The 21856-nt window shown below is 40.2% G+C and overlaps 3 protein-coding genes across 3 annotated transcripts; 1 reads left to right on the forward strand and 2 right to left on the reverse strand.

Moving 5' to 3' along the window:
* Positions 1-2064: 2064 nt before the first annotated feature.
* LOC307040991 (uncharacterized protein) lies at positions 2065-10703 on the forward strand. The gene is made up of 5 exons (XM_079684267.1): positions 2065-2106; positions 2640-3060; positions 4299-4464; positions 5755-6028; positions 10622-10703. Exons 2-4 carry the CDS (start codon positions 2848-2850, stop codon positions 5994-5996), a joined length of 621 nt encoding a protein of 206 aa, XP_079540393.1. The 5' UTR covers positions 2065-2106; positions 2640-2847; the 3' UTR covers positions 5997-6028; positions 10622-10703.
* On the reverse strand, positions 6022-10697 carry LOC307040990 (zinc finger BED domain-containing protein 5-like). Its single transcript, XM_079684266.1, has 2 exons — positions 7855-10697; positions 6022-7616 (listed from the first exon to the last, which is right to left on the reverse strand). Exons 1-2 carry the CDS (start codon positions 8401-8403, stop codon positions 7140-7142), a joined length of 1026 nt encoding a protein of 341 aa, XP_079540392.1. The 5' UTR covers positions 8404-10697; the 3' UTR covers positions 6022-7139.
* A 6868-nt stretch (positions 10704-17571) lies between the features above and the next one.
* Positions 17572-20531, reverse strand: LOC307041874 (uncharacterized protein). The gene is made up of 6 exons (XM_079685432.1): positions 20402-20531; positions 19952-20068; positions 19643-19834; positions 19245-19347; positions 18774-18973; positions 17572-18604 (listed from the first exon to the last, which is right to left on the reverse strand). The coding sequence occupies exons 1-3, from the start codon at positions 20442-20444 to the stop codon at positions 19665-19667; spliced, it is 330 nt and encodes a 109-aa protein (XP_079541558.1). The 5' UTR covers positions 20445-20531; the 3' UTR covers positions 17572-18604; positions 18774-18973; positions 19245-19347; positions 19643-19664.
* Between the last annotated feature and the right edge of the window lie 1325 nt (positions 20532-21856).

Consider the following 21856-nt stretch of genomic DNA (forward strand, 5'->3'; position numbering starts at 1 on the left):
TAGCTGTTCTGGAGGATATCATGAAGCCTTGTCCCAATAAAAAAAAACTAGAGCGTAGTTATTGAATAATTTTAACTTGAAACTGGTCACGGGAGACCCGAACACAACATAAGGGTTAAGTTGCTTTAACTCTCAATTGAAGCTATATGTTTGCATTGGGATACCTCTGCTTCTCTGTTGCGATAAAGGTTTGCTGCGCAATATGAGTTCCTAATGATTGACAAACCAGCCTGTAAAACACTGGCACATTAAAGATACCACCAGCAGCTGGCTAACTTAGCTTAGCAAAAATACTGGAAACAGGTTGAAGCAGCTAGCTTGACTCTGAAGAAATAGTCTGATACATAACACCCAGTAATGTGATTTTACATGTTATAAGGAGAGTAGCGAGTGACGCAATTTATAGTTTTAATTTGTACTTCACCAGGTATAGGACTCAAAGGACTCGGGTTAATCGAGAGGGGAGACTCGTCACGACCAGCTCATTAGGATCCGGGTTAATGATCCGGATGAATCAGGACTCACCCATCTCTAATCTAAGGACGAGGATCACATTACAACACTGAGGATAAAGCTGCCAACACCAACATTAATTTCTAATAATAAAACTATAAACAAAACCAAGGTTGATTTTTAGAGGTAGGTATTTTAGATTTTCCAGGTTTCAACAGGTCATAGAAACTTGACTTCACCGTTAATAATCGGCGTGTAGCTGGATACTGCTGAAGATCTAAAGCATGTCAGGTGGGCGTGAGGTTGGCTGATCCTCCCGCCTGCAGCTGCAAATCTTCTGTGAACTCCGTGATGACAGACGGCAGCATGTGTTAAGCAACACATGGTCAGAGTCGAAATATACAACCCAGTCTCACAGCATTTCGTGTTCACAACACGATTTTTAATCTATTGATTCGTGTTCACCAACACGATTTTCCCCTTTTTTTTCGTGTTGCACAGAACGATTTTAAAAGCAATGTATTTCTATTGGTAGTCTTTCCCCTTTTTTTTCGTGTTGCACAGCACGATTTTAAAGCAATGTATTTCTGTTGGTAGTCTCACTGCATTACGTGTTATAGGAAGACCGGAAGCTGTGTGGTTCATAAAAACATGTTCTTACTCAATATCAAGCCACGATTATTGCTTTTATTTAAAATCGTATCATTTCGGACTTTTGTTGCTGTCTGTGAGGAAAATAAATGGGGCTCATGTTTCCTTCTAATTTGTTATTCTTTTCAAAATAACACACTGTTATTTAGTCAACAATAACACACAATTATCCTTGTTTTTATTTATTTGTTTAATTCTATAATCTCGGGCTTTTTTGCCGTCCTTCAGGAACTGAATTTCAAAATAAAATAACCGGAAACAGACGTAGGCCTATAAGGGACATTTCGAGCATCATCGAGTTTAGGATGGCCGAAGACACTACACTACCCATAATCCCCAGCTATCGTTTAGGACTACAGTCCCCGTGATTAAACTTCAAGTCGGGATTGGATGTTGGAGTGGCTGTGCGCCAAGGTTACGGAATCGAAACTGGATCGAACGCCGCCCCCCCCCAACAATTAGAAGTTGCCAGTATTAAACACCAATTATTAACCAATTAAAATGAACCGATTAAACATCTCTCTGACAAAGTTTAAATGCATTTCAAGTGGAAGAATTGTTCGTGTCTCCTCTTCGTGTCTCGGGAAGCTGGAAGCTGTATTATTTTCAAAAAATAAAAATTAAAAAATGTTTTTTTTAACCATAACGGGTACTTTACACAACATTGAGTCAAACTTATCCTTGTTTTAATCCTTGTTTTATTTATGTTAAATTGTTTTTGTCGGTTAATATTACATTTTATTTATTTTGGTTTAAGATATCATTATTTTTTATTTATTATTATCATGTTAGATGTTTAAACTTTTCTGCATTTTATAAGGCAATATATACTTTTTTGTTTTTGTCCGTAGGCTACTTAGGTTATTAAAGAGTTATCGTGTCAAAATATAGGAAATTTATTAATATTTTATTGTATAATCGGTACAGGAAATTACATCATTCAGAGCAGCACCTATTGGCCAAAGACACTGCCACCGGCATTGCGATCCATCCTCTGACAAAGTAAGTTGGGTCACTAAAGTCTGATACATGTTTTGCTTAGATTTAATAATTGGGGCTTTTTTTTAAGCCTTTACTCGCATGGTTCATCATACATACTGAACTGTTCTAAGTCTGACAAATGCTTTCGCCATAATCAGCAAAGCAACATTAATGTGAAATTATTCTTGCGGGCGGCTAGCTAGCTAGCTCACGTTCAACACAAGCTTAAACTAGTTTAGCTACATTTATATCAGCTCATAAGTGGTGTGTGAAAAATATTTGTCTTAATTACGGCTACATACGTCGGTGTTAAAGTGTGAGTTATACGTTATCTTAATCGCTTTTGTTTTACACATGACAGTACTAACGCTGGCCGACATTTTAATGTATGTTTGGGGGGGAGGGGCATAGTCCATGTCCATGTGCTTGTTACGCGTATGAAACAGGAAACACGTAAATGAACTCAGTCTGTCTAAAGTAGTTAAACCGTCACAATGTGCATTTAAAAAAGCTAGTTTCACTACATAATTCACTTTTTCTGTTCTCTCCTGCAGCTCCTGTACCCACACCACAAACCCATACACTGATCTACACCATCATAAAACCAACGGCACTTTTAAGAGCCAAACTCAACCTATCTCCCTATCTAGCTCTCTTATATCTATCATCTATTTCTTTATTCACCCTTCTATCTATGCTGTGTACTTCTCTACTTTCCTGTGTTTGTCAGTCTGTCTGTTTGTTTGTAATCCCGTGTTAATCATGCCAGGTGGGTCTACAAAAAAGACATGGCCTTTCTGTCAGAACATTTTATTTTGTGCACAGAAGATCTGTGGACATTGCCTTAAGGAGCAGCCAAAAAAGCCGCGCCTTGAGAAGAAGCTCAAGAGGTTTGATGAGAAGCGAGGGGGTTGGGTGTCAGGGCGGAAGAAGAACCACAACATTGCTTCCATCAAGGATGAAGCCAATGTCTTGGTATGTACACTTTTTACTGTATGTTAAGGCCCGGACACACCAAGCTGACACCAAAGAACTGACACAGACGGACCCTGACTGTTTGCCAATATCTTGGGCCAGGATCAAGTTGAATGCTGTTTTTATATACATGTATTTCTTAATGATGTTTGTATCTTATTAACCAATATACACTTTGATATCAACTTCAAGTATAGATATTATTGCAAAGGTATTATTTAATATTCTCTTTTCTTTCAATTTTAAAACTACTCTTATCTTAACTTTCACAGCCAAGGGACACTATTTTTATTTAACTACACATTTAAATAAACAGAGCACTTCCTTCACTTCCATGTTGTGTTCCATTCTTGCTTATGTACACACTTTTAGACCTTAAAGGTAGGGTATGTAAGTTAGACAAACTGGCTCGAGATCGCTAGAATTTGAAAATACACAACCGGAGAAAATCTGCCACTTCCTTATAGAGCCCCTCCTCCAACACACACGAACGCGCACATGACCAATGAGGGCACGAGATAAGTTTGTGCACAGATGGAAGGCTGACAGGCAGGTAGGCCATCCAGTTACTTTAGCCGGGCCGGCTCAGATGATTGGTCGTGCTTTTTACAGGATTACGGCTTCCACAGATGACATTTTTTTATGGATTTTTTGTCAAAGCACTGAAGATATTCATTGCTATCGGGATGTTAAGAGCATTCCATGGAATATAACAACAAGTGTATCTCGAGCCGGTTTTCTCAAACTTACCTACCCCACCTTTAATAAGACTACATAATTGTATGTTACTACTCTATATTACTCTTACGACTGCAGCCACAACCTACGGGAACGTTTTACATCGTAGCACGCAATTTCAATTTCAACAGTGTCAAGCTATGCTTGGATTGTGTTTCATTTTTTATTATGCAATCGTCATTGTAAGTGTTAACTGTTAAATGTTGAGTGGTCACACATTTGTATCTTATTGTACTTTAACTTTAAGATTATCAGGGTTTGAACTGGGACTCAGGATACTGATTTATTTGTATTTTGTGTTTTTCTATAAAATATTTTCTGCTTCTACTGTGTAACCCTTCCTGGTAAATACATGATTCTGCAAAAGCTTAACTCAGCATCTAGGTTTATGAATGGCATACAACTAGATGCTGTCATCAGTAATGTTATAGTTGTAGTTATATAGTTGTTGTTTCCTTTCCATTTCTTTAAACGGTAAATATATTATTTTGTCATTACAGCTTGAGAAACTCCATGCCATTGGCTTTAAACCAGTGCTGCTTCTTAGCAAGGAGACCAGGAAGAAGGACGTCAAATGTGAAATCCTAACCCCTCGCTGCACACTGACCGCCTATGCCCAGGATTACCTTGACAAGATAGGCACTTTTTATGAGTACGTTTGTGAAGGTGAGATGCTTGCACTACATCTTCACAGTTCACAGTATTGTGTACACAAAATGTTTGTATCAATGGAGAGCTTAACATTTCCTTATAACCAACACAGTTATATGGAATGAGTTTGGATCAACTCATTTAATAAAGTCAGTTAAGTTAACAACAACTTACAGCGACTGTTTTCAATCCATCCAAATCTTGTGGGACAACAACTTCATCCAGTATTTATCCTTTGATACAGCCAGAAAGCAGTCATTCGAGCCATTTATTTGGGTTTGGCAAACTATATTTTTGTGAGACAACTAACACACATCCTTTCTACCTGTTAATTGTCACTATTTTTAGCTGCAAAGTATTACAAAAGTTGAAAGTAATTGCAAAATATTTAGGGTTATGGACAACGTTTGACTATTTATTATTTTAGCAAACTACATACAATAAATACATTTTTAAACACTGAGTATGTAGCCTAATGAGACATGGCTTACTCTGCAGAGGGGACTTGTGGACATTTAACTGTTATTTATCAGGAAATAGTTAGGCAAGTTTACGTGAATTTGAAAAACCATTTTGGGGTATTGTGCTACCACTTGCGCATTCATTGTATACAAATTGAAAGTTGTAAAGTTCTTAATGTCAAGGTAGTTAGGTTTGATGACTGAAATGTATGTTTAGGCTTGAGCCATCCCTTAAGCAATTTCCTTTTAGCAAACCGTTCCTAAACGGTTTCCTTTATCAACGCCCAAAAGGGAGAAATATTTTGAGGTTAATGGTAAGAGCACAATACATGAAGACGATCCCAGTTGACCACATATTCAGTTTGGCAGTTAAGGTCATGTTTCTCGGGTTGTAAACAAAAGCAGTTATCCAGTGCATCCAGAGGTTTTTATCCCGTTTTATCCAAAGCGACTTGCTACTTATTTGATTGCACTTATGCAAAACACGTTTGCGTCAGTCTCATAAATTCTGAACAAAATGTGTGGATGTAAATAATGTAAGGGAACATACATGCACACGTCTATATGTTGTCTACCGACAAATTGACATGTCACATCACATGGAATGTAGACACAAATCGGAAGAATAATATCGCAAAAACAAAACCATAAATGGTTGACTGGATAAATACCACTATTTCTCTGCTATTAACTTTGACTGCACACAGTCCTATGACATGACGAGTATATTTTTGACCCTGTCTGGAAACATACCTTAAGCACGCTGTATTTCTTATTTCTAGATATATGAGTTAACCTCTTTGTCTTAAGCAAGTGAAGACCAACATTTGTTTAACTTGCACAGGTTGGACACAGGACTCCACTGGCCAGGGGGTTGCGGAAGATACTGAGGAAGAGACAGTCACGCTGAACCTCACACCCTGTGACCCATCTGAACCAGAAAACAACTGGCAGGAGGCAGGGACCACAGAGAGCCAGGTGCCAGAGACAAGCACCGTGCAGGTGGAGGTGCTGAAGATCCCCCCCCCCCGTGAAGCAGTGCACCATCATAGAGGTGGGGCAGGAGGAGCAGCCCCAGCGGGATGATTTGAGACAGGCTACCACCACGGAGGGGCCAGGTACTAAAATAGATAGATCGAATCGGAGGGATGAAACCCTCTTTAATGGTCACACATGCAGAGCACACAGCACACACAGTGACATTTGTTCTCTGAGATTTGCAGCTTTTATATTTATAAAATATTTAAAAAAAACTCTTTTTTATAAGAGTGTTTTCCGATATTTTCCTAAAAAATTATTGTAGGTAACTTGTTGACAAGTCATGCTTCTACAATATCTCAAAACACCTAATTGCACTTCTTGCATTTTTGGGAATAATGATTGTTCCAATAGGTAAATAATAATAACAACAATAGCTTAATCTAAATAACAATTTCACCTACAACTTCATAAATATGAAAGGAAAATGGGATACTTGGGTATGTGTATATCCTTAGGTACTCGGATATAAATAAATATTAAACGTTTAGAAAAATACAGTCTTTCATTCCTGAACAGACATGTGGTTACTATATGGTTATACCTTTTTCACACAAACATGCAAAGCAACAGCAGGCTTACTTTACATTTGATAAATCACAAAATAAAACTCCTATGTGATTTGGTTTACACCCAGAAAGGGTCTTACATTGTAGCGTTGGGCAGTAGGTCGATTACATCAAAATGATTTGGCTCATGTCCATATATTGTACGAGAGGTTGATATCATTAATATTGTTGTCTACCTAAAGCAGGGGTTCTCAACCTTTTTTGGGCCAGCGCGCCCCTGTCCATTATCCAGGCCTCTTACCGCCCCCCATCAAAAAAAGTAGACTTATTTTCTTCCCTGAATATTAATGTTGACTAATATTCTGTGTTATATCATTTAAAAAGCATGTCACTGAATGCCAAATAATAGATTTGATTTAACTGGGCAGTTGGAATATCATTATCATTAGTTTACCAGAGAGCAGAAAAGCCATGTAAATGTGATTAAAAATTATATTTATGAGTGTTAAACAAACTCAGACAAGAGCAGAGAATACAAACAGACTGCTACCAAACAGCAGCAATTTCACACATGTCCAGTGCAGAACAAACAGTAGGCTACAAAACTGTACATTAGGCCTACAGAACTAACAGGTCGGAAAGGTGTTGCATTTCGCCAAATTGCGGGGGGGGGGGGGGAAGGTTAGTGTGAGCCCTGCGCTTGGTGGTTCTCCGCCAGTTTCTTCACTGCGGGTTGCAGAGAACTTAGTTTCAGTCGCAGTGCACCTGAGGCCATCAAGTTCAAGCGATTGCGGTACTTGGACTGCATGTGGAGGACCTGGCTGAATCCCTGCTCCACGAGGTATGTGGTTGGGAAAGCCAGAAGAAGCAGCCTCGCTTTCTCCCAGAGAGCCGGGTAACTCTGAGAGTATTTGACCCACATCTTGCCCCAGCCAGAGGTGCGGAAAATAGCCTGGGCCTCATCGTCACTCTGGATGTCGATGAGATGCTCCTGTATTGCTGGCTCGCATTCCGCCACGTCCGCCTGAAAGGGCTGCACCACCCAGGTGGGAACATCGAGGTCCAAAAGATCTCTGAAGCAGATCTTCAAGTCGGCATTCACCATCCTCAGGTGGTCTGTGTAAATGAGGAGGCGCTCATCGGTAAGAGCCTCAGACACCTGCAATGAGTATAACCAGGAAATTGTTATCGGTGCAGAATGTTACCATCCGATTTTAAACTGTTTATTTTATTGCTAATTAGTTTACTAATTGATGTTTCTTTATTCTCATAATACATTCAGAACATAAGTTATTTATACTAACCAGGAACACAAATATAGTGTTGCATAGAGTAGCCTACATTTATTACATGTTTTATTTATTATTATCATTATTTAGTAGCCTAGGCTAGATCACCTTGGTCAACAGCGGGAAATGAGCAAACTGCCTCCTGTCTATGCTCTGCCGGTATAGATCCAGCCTGGAGGTGAGACTGTGGATGACCGCCTTGCTCTGGATCAGAGTAACTCCTTTTCCTTGGAGCTTCAGCGTGACTTTATTCATTTTGCCAAAGAAGTCTGCGAGGTACATGATGTCGCAGCGGCTGGATGACACCTGTTCCCCGAGAGCTGCATCCACCTCCTCCAGGAACTCCACGATGCTGTCAAACAGCTCACAAAAACGAGCAAGGCAGTTTCCTTTTGAGAGCCAGCGGACATCAGTGTGGAGAAGAAGACGCTCAAAGGTCTCATAATTTTCCTGACACAGCTGTCGGAACAATCTGTTATTCAGGGCGTGGGCTTTTATTTTGTTTATTGCCTTTACTGCAAGATTGAGAGACTCGTGGAGAGGTGGACTTTTAGATTTGGCCACAAGGTTGTGGCGGTGCAAGACACAGAGGACTGTGAGGACATGCGGGACCTGCTCCTTCAGCAGAGTGGTGAAGCCACGGTACCTGCCAACCATGGAAGGGGCACCGTCAGTAGCACATGCGAGGATGTTGTTGATCGGGATTTACTTCTCCTGTAGATAAGCATCCAGTGCATTAAAAATGGTCTGGCCCTTGGTGTCTGTGACCAGATATTTGGAAAATAAAAATTCCTCAGCCATCTCCTGACTGTTGGAGGTGCTATAGCGGACATAGGCCATCAACAGAACATTGTTGTCAGAAGTGGTTGTCTCATCCAGCTGAAGGCTGAATGGAGTTTCCCGCAGGATGGCACACAGCTGCTCCTCTGTATCAGCGCCCATTTCATCAATCCTGCGTGCTACAGTGTCATTACTGAGTGGGATAGATTTCAGCACCTGTGTGGGATCACGCTCCATCACAGTAGATATGACCTCTTTGATGGCAGGAAGTACCAACTTCTGTCCGATTGTGAACGGCTGCCCAAATTCGGCTATCAGCAAGGAGATGTTATATGACGCTATTAGCCCGCTGGGTGGTCTTCCTAGCGAAGAGACTGCTGATGGTGCTCCTACCATGTTTCTCTTTGAGGGCCTGGAAGAACGGACGCTCCTTATCTGCCTTATCCGGGTGGATCTTGGTAAGGTGCTCCTTTTAAACGTGAGGGTTTCATTCCCTCATTGGAAAATACATGTTTGCAAAGTAAACACATTGGGAGTTGTGCATTGGTAGGAGACGGTATGAAGCCATAGCTAAGATATTCAATAGAGTACTGTCTGCATTTTATCTTTTTCGTGGCCATTTTGCTGATGTGATATGATTTTTGTTGTTTTATGATGCTAATATTTAGGGGGGGGGGGGGGTAGTGTCACGATATGGCGGCAAACGCTAGAGGGCTAGCTGGTGACATGACAAGACATCGTGCCGGGAGCGGACCGGAAGTCGTTGTAATTTTGAACAAACAGAGCTCTGTGTGGAGCAGCCTGGCTAGCCAGCTCTTCCATGTCGTAGCAGACATAGAAACGGGTATTATTTTCATAAACTGACCACTTAGTTCGAATCTGTTAGTGGAATTTGTCATATCAAAACATATCAAAATTTAACAAAGTGAAACAGATTATTAACAGTCGCGATCCCAAAATTACAACGACTTCCGGTCCGCTCCCGGCTGCTTTTTGTAGGGTACGTTCGTAAATGCGCTCAGAGCGTCCCCGTTCCACAGTCCAGAGCGCTGCGCCCTGAGCGCTCAGAGCTGGGTGCTCTGGCGGAACAGACGGGTTGTCCGAGCGGACTGACCGTTCGTGCATTTACGAACGTACCCGTAATAACACTGCTGACAGCTGACCAATCGCAAGCAGAGTTGTGGTTTCCTATAGCAACAAAAGATGCTGACAGCTGCTTTTTGTACAGGAAAAGACGCTGTGGCCAGCGTTTTTCATGACAAAAAGACATTATGCGTGAACGTCCCCCAAGAACACCTCAACGCCCCCCTTTCAAAAATATTGCTTCCAGCGCCCCCCGATGTTCTCTGAACGCCCCCTGGGGGGCGGTACCGCCCCCGTTGAGAACCAGTGACCTAAAGCAATCCCTGACCATAGGGGTAAACTTTGAAGCAACTCATGCAACAACGTCATGCAGCATATTTAAACTTTATACTCAAGAACTGCATTTAGATACGACACTGTCCCATAATGAACATACGGGGAATAAACTTAGGTTTTTTAATCAAAGTTAAATTCATTTAACGTTACAGCACAACATGTTAATATTTATCAAACTATTCCTTACACATAAAGTATGGAGTCAATTATATAGGCAAGACAACAAAACACCTAGACTTCATAGATCAACCTCAATTAAATTGTTGGTGGAGTGGGAGCCCTGTCCAGTATGGTATATATCTTCCAGTTACTTGGCTTCATGTCATCTGATGTAGTCCCATGTTGGAGAACAAACACATGATATCTAACAAATGCAAAACATCCAAATCTACCACCAGTCCTCTTATATATTTCACTGCTGTTATTCTGAAGCAGCTGAAGTAGTGTAGGAACAAATGATTGTTTAACTTCATTGTTGTTAATGTATGTGTTTTTGTTTGTTTTTATTGTTTGTTAGAACATTTGTTTTCATTTCTATGTTCACTTTTTCTAAATGGTGAATGAAACATTTACTTATATAAATTGAGTTATAAGATGTTTGCTTCATACATGGTTTATGCTTTTCGGAAAGACAAAACCAGTAACTGTAACTAACATTATTCCATTCTGTTTTCAGTGGCAAGGAGTGGGCTCATTCCTGGCAGCCGAAGAATTCTCCGGGATAATGCATAAAAATAAAATCTGTTATTTGAAAACCAGTTTTGTTTTTGCACGTTTGTTCTCTTGTTTATATGCTCCATTTGAGTCATATTTAATATGTTTCTATTAGAAATAAGATGAAAACCTCCACCAAAATGCATTTGACTTTTTAGGAAATTGCAGTTGAAATACTACATGATTTCATTGTCAGTGATAAGAACACCATAACCTATTTTAAGCATATTCATGTGTGAAATCTGGTACTTTGCCATCCACTGCCTTATCTAATTTGTTTAACTTCCGAAGTATAACGCTTTGGAGGTAGGCTTGCATATAAAGCGTCTTTGGGTTTCAGAAAAGCGCTCTAAAAATAAAATGTATTATTATTATATCATTTAATTATAGGCCTAATTAAAATGATCCTGATCTGGATCACTGGTTTTGCTACTACATTTGAAAGCTTTTGGGGACAAATGCTTGAGATATTAAAATGGTAGTGATTACTTTGAATTTTCTTTTTCACTTATTGAAAACCACAACTCGAGTATCAGGATGGTCTTTATCTGGAAAGTTATCCACATCTCATCACCACGTTGTCACGGCGACCCTTTGTCACGTCACAGATACGGTACCCGAACTCAGATCGCCACCCAAACGATACTGCCTTTGCTAAGGATGCAAAAGTGCAAATTTGTATTTTATATTTTTTGAAACACAGGGTTTGGTTTCGGATCGCGCCCGATTGACGGATTTCTGAAAGGGAATGGAGCCTATACGGCCGTCAACGCAAGAAAAGTCGAACGAGTCCACGCACACACGCCGGAAGAACTACAAATATGTCAGCTCTGTGTACTTCGTAACGATTGTTGGGCGCTTATCTAATGGGAATTGTAGTTTGTAGCACTGCTCTCATATCATTTCAATGGGTTAACTTTTTATTCTTCTATGTTTTTGTATGTTTTGAGCTGAGGTGCCAACTCAACATACAATGTTGATGAAATTAATGAAATTTGGTGATAATTCATGGTTTCTGTGTTAATGTAATAGCAGTTAAAACAGGACCGGTCAAATTTGACCGCGAACACCAAAGTAAGGGGGGGAAACGAATACAATAGGAGGGTTTTAATGTAACCATTGCTTATGACATTGATGATATTTTAAATCAAAAAACATATTGCCTAAAATGTGGAAGCTCTGGATGCCATACAAATGAATAGTTGATATTTTTTTAGGGCCACAACTTTGGCACTAGAGCACCTAGTGTTATCAAACGCATTTCAATGGTGAAACTATCCAAACATATTGCATATCACAGGGGTGGGGAACCTTTTTCCTCTCAAGGGCCATTTCAATTTTTTCAACATCCTCCGAGGGCCGTACAAATTATTGACCTCTGCTTAAAAATACTAAAATCACAGCCCATTCATTTCGCCTTTCTTTCATGCCGTGCAAAGAAAAAGCAACCTCTTTATCCAGATATTTTACTCGTGCATGCATTCACGTGCACGGTTGTGGCATGACCACCAAAACAGAAAGCATATTGGAAACAAGATGTGTGCAAAAGTATTTAGTTTCCTATCCATGTGGACTGCTTTAAGTGGGGGGGACTTAACCTCCTCTAGGGGGGTCCTCACCTCCTCCAGTGGGGTCCGGGGGGCATGCTCCCCCGAGATTTTTTTTTTAATGTTGAAGTTAAAAGGTTCAATCTGGTGCACTTTGAGAGCAACATTAGGAGATCTATGGATAGATCTCTCAACATCAATAGGAAACAGAAGTGTAAGCAGATTTATTTTTCTTTATGGATATTTTACAAATCACTCCCCTTTCAAACTGTATTCTTGTTTATTAATAAAAAAAAATATTTACTGTCATATAGTATTTTATACCCGTTTACTTTATTATCTTGTTTTTTTATAACTATAATGATCATATAAAGATGTGCCTTTACCTCACTGGTTGTAGAAAAAGCTTCTTATATTCGTTAGCATAGCTAGCTAACCAGATGCTAATAACAACAAAGTTATTGACTGTATGATCAGTATGACAGATGAACAGATTGCCACTGGGATTACAACTAAAGACAAAGCCACGAAAATACTGCGGCATGTGTCCGGCTCTTTATGGGTACGACGCTCTGGTGCTCTCCGTCAGAAGAACTGCACCCCTGTCAGACGACACATATACCACGTGAGGACACGTTAGGCTCGTGTTGTGTTCAAGGACCCTGACCATGGCCAGGAAAAACAGGCACTCGCTTGTTTAATTTTTGGGCGGTTTAGATTTCTTTAATTTTTTTCTTTTTTGCGTGTGTTTATAAATTACCTCGAGGGCCGTAGCAAATGGTCTCGCGGGCCGTATACGGCCCGGGGGCCGGAGGTTCCCCACCCCTGGCATATCACAACATTTTCCACTACGATGAAAGGCGTGTAAGCCAAAAAAACCTTATTCTGGTTCCATCATGGGTAACCCCACCCATCCTCTCCACCTGCAGCTGGACAGACAGGAGCTCCTTCTCCAACAGACTGCTGTCACAGGAACCGATACAGGAAAACATTCCTGCCCACTGCAATAACTCTGTACACAACACGTTCTCACTCCCAACCGGTCACATGTTGACGGACGGTCAACTCCTTACAGTATCAATACTAATTTGGCTGACTTTTATATTTGATCCAATCAGTATATTGGTATATTTACACCATAATGGTGCACAGCTGATTGAAAGGGACACCTGGTGGTTAAAGCACGTTATTGAAATGTATTATTTTTATTATTAGATATTAATAGGAGACACAGACAGACAAACTAATAAGGCTTTATTTAAACATTAAAGAATACTTTAGGTTAAGGTCTTATTTTGAATAAGAAAAAAGCTTTGGGGGTATAAATATTAAGCCTGACAAAGTACTAATATATTGCTTTCCTGCAATGTTAACTACTGTAAGTTTAAGCACTTATTTTAACTGATATTATACATATGTATTATACTCTTATAAGATGTATGTAGATAGTATAAGAAATGTGCAGAATATGACAGTTTAATGGTGGAGGTATACACACATATTGATAGATGTCTTGTAATGCACTGTTGAGGAACCTGCGACCCAAGTTGTTCATCTCCGACCTTGTCAGGTATTGAACATTCAATAAATAAAGAACACAGAATTATTAAATACAAAACACAGAATTTGTGTGATTATACTAAATGATTTACAAATAAACACCACTGCATATTTACAACTGTTACACATGCTGATGTAACGCAAATGTTTCCAACTTGGGATCAATAAAGTATATCTTATCTTAAGATGATCGATGGCTACTGCCATATTTGCCCATAATGGGCCGCATTAATATATATATTAATGCGGCCCATTATGGGCACAAGCAATTTTCCCCCATTTATTAATTATATGTTTTAAATGTGAGTGTTTCCTATCCCCTAAACCTCCAGGGATGTACACAGTTTAATACTGGTAACTTCTTATTATGGGAAATATGGAAACGTCTTTTAAAACTACAATTCCCAGCAGAGACGTGTCATAGAACATGTTGCGAAACACACAATAGTGTGTAGTTACTACACAGTTACTACATTTGTAGTTCTGGGGACGGGGTGGGGGAGGGGGTGGACCCGTTCAAATCCAGTTTTGGACAGTCTGCCGTGGTTCCATCCCATTTCAAAGTGTTGTTCGACGCTCGGCGTAACCCTCGGCGCACACTCAAACATCCAATCAGAGCTTGAGGACTATCACGGGGTTTGTCCATGGATGGTTTTGTCAAGCGAAGCGGAGAGAATACTTACTTCCGGGTGTAAAATTCTCTAAAGCAAATGAGCTGCTCCGACCCTCGGTCCTGACGGACTCCAACTTGTGTTTATTAATCAAACAAATAAATACACACAAGGATACTTATGTGTTGTTGAGTAAATAATAGTGTGTGGTTTAGAAAAGAATACAAAATTAGAAGGAAAAAACGATGAAACAATACAGATTTCAGTATTCTGAGCCCCTACTCTCCCCATAACTGACGGCAACAAAAGTCCTACATTATTCAATTAAAATAAAGAAGTAAAAACAATAAGTGTGGCTTGATATTGAGTAAGAAAAAGGTTAATAAACGCTGTGGGAATGGATCTGCGGAGAGCATTTCGCCGCGATCCCAACGTGTCTATTACCAACGTTCAGGGAGCTCTATGCAAGTCGGTGACGGGGAGGGGCCCTGACCGTCCGTCAACATGTGATGGGTTGGAAGTGAGAACGTGTTGCTGTACAACAAATCATCTCTGGCTGGAAGAGAACTCTCTGCTCCATAGTTTTTCTCTTCACTGTACATTTGACATATTCAGTGTAATATTTAATATTCCATCTGTGTTACGTTCCCTATTGGGCTAGGGGAGCCAAAGTGAAATAACACGACCAGAGTGGTATTGGTAATAATTATAAGTGGTTTTATTATAACAAGAGAGAACTTCAAAAGGAAGTTTATAAAGAAACAAAACCCTCCCGTTACACGGAGTACAAAATATGAATCAAGAAAGCTGCACACACACAGCTGTAGCTGCAGTGGCGGCGCCAGAGATTTTCTCTAGGGGGTGCTGTGGGGTAACTTGACGTTTCATAGAGGGTGCTCAAACTTTAAGGGTTTCCCATTAATGCACCAGCGCTACAGTTGAATTTTCTACTGCAACTCATACTTGTCAACCCTCCCGATTTTCGCGGGAGACTCCCGATTTCATTGCCCTCTCCCGGTTTCCTCCCGGGGTCATATTTCTCCCGATTTCTCACAAAATCAGATTTACACACAACTGTTTCCACTCGGACTTTAATTCAGCTGAACCATTGTTTGGTTTCCATGGTAACACGTCTCTTTAGTGCAACTGAAAGTCTGACAGGGTGAGGCAGATAGTCACAGAAAACAGAACAAAATTCGACAACTACTCTACTCTCTGCTCACTCCTTTCCTGCCCACACATATGCTCCATCAAGGATGGTGCTACAGGCCGCAGGGCATGCATTGCACTTAGAACTACAATATAAGCATGTTAATGGTAATCTAACAGCTCCGGCGATCCACTAGCACCACCCCCCCCCCCATCTTGCATTTTGAAATGTTCCCGAAGATTTTTTTGGAAATATTGAAGTTAAAAGCATCAATCTGGTGCACTTTGAGAGCAAAATGAAGAGATCTATGGATACATCTCTCAACCTACATATGAAACAGAACTGTAAACAGATTTACTATTTCTTTATAGATATTTAAAAAATCACTCCCCTTTTAAAACAAAACATTTGAGACCCACTGAGATAACTAGACTAAAGTTAACTATTTAAACACAGAGTCCTTTACTTCACCTGAGCTGAGGTTATTTGAGACTCTCAGTCTGACAGGAGAGAGTTCTCCCTCCACTTTGTTGTTGAAAAAGCTCCTTATATCCGTTAGCTTGGCTAGCTAGCACCAGATGCTAACCACAACGATCTCCGGTAGAGACCCACCGGTGCTCGCGCACGCACACAAAATGGCTCGTGCCACACACACACAGAGCAGAGCTTGAATGAAACACAGAGAGCCAGAAGTAAGCTACTTGTACTCACGAGGCCTATTATGTGCAGAATCCCTCTCGCTTTCAGGTGGTTTTGATTGAGTGTCCACACGTGGACGTTTAAGGACTAAAAAACGTCACTTTGCTGTTAGCAAATAATTTGGCGCTCCAGCTAACAGGAAGTTACTAAAGTGTCACAAAGTAATTTAGCCTATGGGTAGGTCAAAAATCTAATGGGTGCTGGCCATGGCCTAATCACCTGTGTTGGCTTTATGTTTTTGGTCAAACATTTGTTTGTTTCACATTTGCATTGATGTAATCAATAATTTTTCTAATTTAATTTAATTTAAAAAAAAAAAAAAAATTCGAAAAAAAACATATTTATTGGGGGTGCTTAGGGGGTGCTTTGGCAATCCTGGGGGGTGCTTCAGCACACCCTAGCTCCCCCCTGGCGCCGCCCCTGTGTAGCTGGTCTACAGGTGCTAATCACCTGGGTCTAAACTAATACGGTTTGCACAGATAACAGCTGGTCAACAGGTGCTAATCACCTGGGTCTAAGCTAACACGTTTTAAACAGATAACAACAGCTGGTCAACAGGTGCTAATCACCTGGGTCTAAGCTAATACTCCTACACAACGTTACACAATAAGAAAGGTACAACACACTACTTGCACTCGGCTAAGTATCTGCGGATTACAGGGGGAGCTAACAGTATAAACACACACAGTAAGTATCGAGAGGCTAGAGGCGTCTGTCTCCCTACACAGAGCCTCCAGAATGTTCTTCTCTTGCTTTTGGCGGATTGCAAACAACTTAAAAGGTGCATACCGCCTCCAGAATGATCTCCGTTCCCAGCCTTTGTACTCCTCCCCCCGGGAGATGTTCCGGAAAGGGTGGGGATTGGATGACGTCTCATCCAATCACCTCTTCGGATGCAGCGAGGGCGGGACGTCGGAGGAACTGCACCGCTCAGGTGTACACACACACACACACCCACACACACACAAGCAGGTTTACCAGCCTTGACAGCCCCAGGAAGGCAGCGGCTGTAACAATCTGTCACATAGTTATGTAAATATAATACCTTGCATATCTTGTTATTGCTCATTTGTAAATTCAACATGTATATTTTCTTCTTTATTTCTTGTCTTTTTATTTGTATTGTATAATGCCATGTGTTTTAATGCTGCTGCAACGCAAAGATTTCCCAAATTGGGATCAATAAAGTTCTAACTTATCTTAAACCAACAACCAGTGTTCCGGATGAGGATCATCTCTTTACAAAAATATTCAAGTGCTAACCCATATTGTTACTTCTAAATGAATTTATTTCCAAACGCATTATAATGCAGTGTGATGTAAACAACAAAAAGTACCACAGACGTATGCTTAATTTATATTTATTCATCAACCAACCACATCAATAACATTGTTTTTAAAACAATAAAATGGTCCTCTCTGGCAATGGTTTACTTATGTGTTTCACCACAATACAAGTAAAAGGCCACCATAAGGGTGTATGTCTTGACTCTAGAGCGTTGGGGTTAGTCTAACATGAAAAGCGTGTACAACAGAACATAAAATCAAGTTATGCAAACGGTTATAACATACAGTATTAAGAAATCACACAACAGAACCATTTTTTTAGGATTTAACTATGTATATTAAACATGTACATTTTATGTGTAAATCAAATATAACAATTTATAACAATGTATTATTTGGTTTTGAGAACAACAATGAGGTGATTCACCAAATAAACTATTTGTTGTTTATCTCAATGTCCCTAATTATACATCCTAAAAGACTGTGCATTGTACATGTTGATTGATGTACTTCCATCAATCAGGTTAATAGCTGGAGATCAAAAAGGAAATATAACTGACAAAGCAATTAAAGCAAGTAATGCAAAAGAAACAAAAATGAACAATTAGAGGAAAGCTGTTATTGGCCTGCGGTGTAACAGGTGCAGTCATATAAAGTTAATGACAGGTAAGTCCTATAAGAGATCGAAAATAATAATGCATAGGCATCCCGTTCTGGGAAAAAAGGGAAAGACCTCCTGCTCTTGGACAATGATGTGCTCACCAAGTTGTATGGTAACCAGCAAGATATACTTGGAGATTTAGGAATTTACATTCTAGTGTTTCAAAAAGGATCAAAAGTGAATGGTTCATTGCTCAGGATGCATTCCAGGGACGCTGAGCATTTTCTTCAATACAATTTAAGTTGTGTACAAGTGAAATGTTTGGCCTGATGCTGCGGCATAGGGAAAAGTCATATGGTCAACATATTCAAGGGTGATCTTCCATTGAGGAGTATGAATACAATCTCTAAATATAAAGTCAGTAAAGTATTTACATTTCTGATAGCACATCAAGTCTTGGCGGATATTCGTGCTTGAGAGCAGCAGCAATCTGGGGAAATACAGAGAAACAAAAAAAGAGGGGCAGATCAGAAACCAAATTTGAGGTTTTTGAATACACAATGTATGTTTAGCATTAATGCATACAAAAGTAACAGCAACATGTCTAGGTTGAGGTTAAATCAACAAAGATACTGTACATTAATTCATAAGTAAATTACCTAAATTATGTTTCCTTCTTCATCTTCACTGGTGTCTGGACTGCTTAGGCCACTTTGACTTTCCTCTTCATGTTGAAGGAAACAAGCATCAGGACCTAAAGCAGTCTTGTACTGCTGCAGTACCACCTGCAACCTCTCCAACGCCTCAGCATGCTTCCTTCTTAGGGTGCACCCAAGTCCTCCATTCCCCTTGTCTACATCTGAAAATACACAAAATATTGTTATATGGACATACTATAAAGTAAGATTGCTTCACGAGGCCAGAGCACTTCAATGGAGTATATTCTCTCCCATGTACATATAGAGATGATTGTCACTGTCAAGGGACTTCATTATGTAAAATGGCCGGGTCGAATTGGCAAAGGCCATTATACTCCATCCAATTTCTGTGACCAAGAATGATATGGGCTGACTTTTTTTCCTTTAAAACTCATACTTTACAAGGTAGGTTAAGTTTTGCTTTCAACTTACCTTCCTCAGCCACCTTATTTTTTAGAGCAACTGCCATGTTCTGCAACCATGTGCAATGCTGCGCCATCTCCCACAATAGGATGCCTTTCTCCTCTTGCAGTCTCTGTGTAAGCATGACTTGATCAAGTATCTTTTTCTTGGCTGTAAAGTTAGCTAAAATCCAATCACAGTTATGCATATACATGAATCACATTTACATTATAGCATAACAATATGTTTAAAACTCCAAACATGTACTTTCAAAATAATCAAATGTATACACAATAAGAAAACTTAAGATATACCCTTAAACTAAATGAACGTTATAACACTCTACATGATATGTGCATAACTCAGCAAGGTATACCTTCATATAACAGAACTTCAAATTAATTATTATGAAATATCTGAAAACTGACTCATGCCATGAACTTCCCACGGTCACAGCGCGGACATGATGCTCCCTTCAGAGAGGGAATGCTCCACCGCAGCAACATCTATGCCTCTGGCAGAGTCGTGTACCAGCTGGTTGTACTTCAGTACCTCCTGATTAAGGCGCTTTTTGTCGTCTGCAAGCTTCTTTCGAAGTCGATGGCGGAGCTTGCTGCTGTCTGAAAAAGACATGAAGTAGTGGGATAGGGATATGTGACAAACTATATTTGCAAGTGCAAAAAATATATATAATTCAGTAGGTTGAATCTGCAACCTAAAACATTATATTGTTATACCATTCTGTCGGTAAAGGGATTGCTGCCGCTGCCTCACACTTAGGTAAAGCCCCTCAATGCTTTGCTGCAGTGCTGTTTGAAGGATGTCTTCAGAAGAACCCGATGTTTCTGATGTTCCTGTAGAAATAATATTGGCAGTAAAATGTACTGTTACACAACACCTAACGGTTTTGAGAAACAAAGTTGTGCAACATATTTAACACCTTTTAACACAAATTGATGGTACAACTATGGAAACTGGAACATATCAGAGATAAACATGGACACATAGTTGGCTTGCTATTGCTTGAAGATTAACTCCCTGTCTACTGAAATCCAGTGAGGGTCCCATTACGTGGCATGAAAAATCAGCCTTATTGCCTTAAAATTGGCTGCTCTTTAGGATCAAATCTGTAAATTCAAACAGTCATGGACAATGATATGTAGCTGGTGTTATCTCATCGTGCTTACCAGATGCCCATTCCTTCACGTCGGAAATCCACGTCGAAACCATGTCATCTGAGACACAATGTAGCTCCGTCTTGAGTTCCTCAAGACTTGCAGTCTCTTCCAGGAGCCGTGATAAACAGTAGACGATGGACATTTATCAAGATTAAAACTTGCTATTATTAACAACAAGCCATGTGCAAAATGACAAAGGACACAACAACACCTTTAATAGGAGGCTCACCTTCACATATCTTGTGGAAAGTGCCTGATGAAGGGAGTCACCTTTTTCCTGTTCCATACCATTGCATGCACTGTGAGCATGTCCAGTCGTGCTTTTGAAAGCAATAATGAGGTTATGATGTGTCATCTAAAAAAGTATGCAATAATAGGGCAAAACCTTCCACTCACCTGCTTTGGACATGTATTTTGTTGTCAAGGCACAACGGGACAGGTAGCTGTTGACCTACTCCACCTCTTCCCCAGCGGTCATCCCTGCTCCCTCCTGGTTCTTCCCACTCCATATAATCTGATGGTAAAAGGTTGCTGGAATTGTTGTGCAAAGAGGCTACATACTACTATACTAAACAGTATAGCTTAGATATTTACTATAAATATAAAAAATATAAATGTACGTGATACAAAAATATTTCACATACCTCGCATTTGGAAGCATGGGCTCGAGCATGCATTACACTGAGGAATGGCTTCATGGTGGTCAGCTCCTGGAGAGCAGGAAGGACACTTGCAGCTTTCTCCATGTACGGCCAGTACTTGCAAGCCACATCCATGGCGAAGAACTTGGCTTTGGCTGGCATGAGTTCCTTTTGAAGATACAGGGGGTAGGCGAGTATCTCCCCCCTGTACATATTTAAGGCCTTCAAAAGAAACCCATGGCGATATACAGCCACCTCCATCCCTTCTTCATCCAGCTTCGAAGCCCTCCTTGAGAATCCCGGAGAGATGACCTTGAGCTCTTCAAAGGAGCTCAGGAGGTCCAAGGTGTAAACTGTGGAAATACTGACCGAAGCTGGCCAGTATCCACTCTTAAGGAGGACTTTCAAGTCGGGGGTCCACTGCTGCTGGCAAATTTGACAGACATATAGTGAAAGATGCAAGTCATAACGCCCTTGGAACAAGTAAATAAACATAATTAAGACACATTTTACAACAGCTCCATCTACAAATAGTCAAAGATGAACAGATATTACATGAAGGTTTTACTCCAAGTGGAAGCACAATGCCTCAGCCCACAACAGTAAACATATAACAACAATTCAATAGAAATCCAAAATATATTTAAGCAATAGCTCACGACAGGCCGTGGTATATGCTCATTATATCAGAGCTAAGGGGCGTGGTTCGGCCCAACACTTGGCTATCTCTAAAGGAAAATCTGACAGGAATGTGAAAGCTACATGTATATATGTGTTATGACAGTTTAAATGCTCATACACACGCATGTTTAAGAATGTGAGA

The sequence above is a fragment of the Notothenia rossii genome (genome assembly GCF_949606895.1).
Source record: "Notothenia rossii genome assembly, chromosome: 5".
Lineage (NCBI taxonomy): Eukaryota > Metazoa > Chordata > Actinopteri > Perciformes > Nototheniidae > Notothenia > Notothenia rossii.

Coding starts and splice junctions, on each gene's coding strand:
- LOC307040991 (XM_079684267.1), top strand. CDS start 2,848: ATGCCAGGTGGGTCTACAAAAAAGACATGGCCTTTCTGTCAGAACATT. Junction 3,061..4,298: donor AGGATGAAGCCAATGTCTTG/GTATGTACACTT, acceptor TTGTCATTACAG/CTTGAGAAACTCCATGCCAT. Junction 4,465..5,754: donor TTATGAGTACGTTTGTGAAG/GTGAGATGCTTG, acceptor TAACTTGCACAG/GTTGGACACAGGACTCCACT.
- LOC307040990 (XM_079684266.1), bottom strand. CDS start 8,403: ATGGTTGGCAGGTACCGTGGCTTCACCACTCTGCTGAAGGAGCAGGTC. Junction 7,617..7,854: donor ATTTCCCGCTGTTGACCAAG/GTGATCTAGCCT, acceptor TACTCATTGCAG/GTGTCTGAGGCTCTTACCGA.
- LOC307041874 (XM_079685432.1), bottom strand. CDS start 20,444: ATGGTTTCGACGTGGATTTCCGACGTGAAGGAATGGGCATCTG. Junction 20,069..20,401: donor CGTGAAGGAATGGGCATCTG/GTAAGCACGATG, acceptor TTATTTCTACAG/GAACATCAGAAACATCGGGT. Junction 19,835..19,951: donor ATCCCTTTACCGACAGAATG/GTATAACAATAT, acceptor TGTCTTTTTCAG/ACAGCAGCAAGCTCCGCCAT.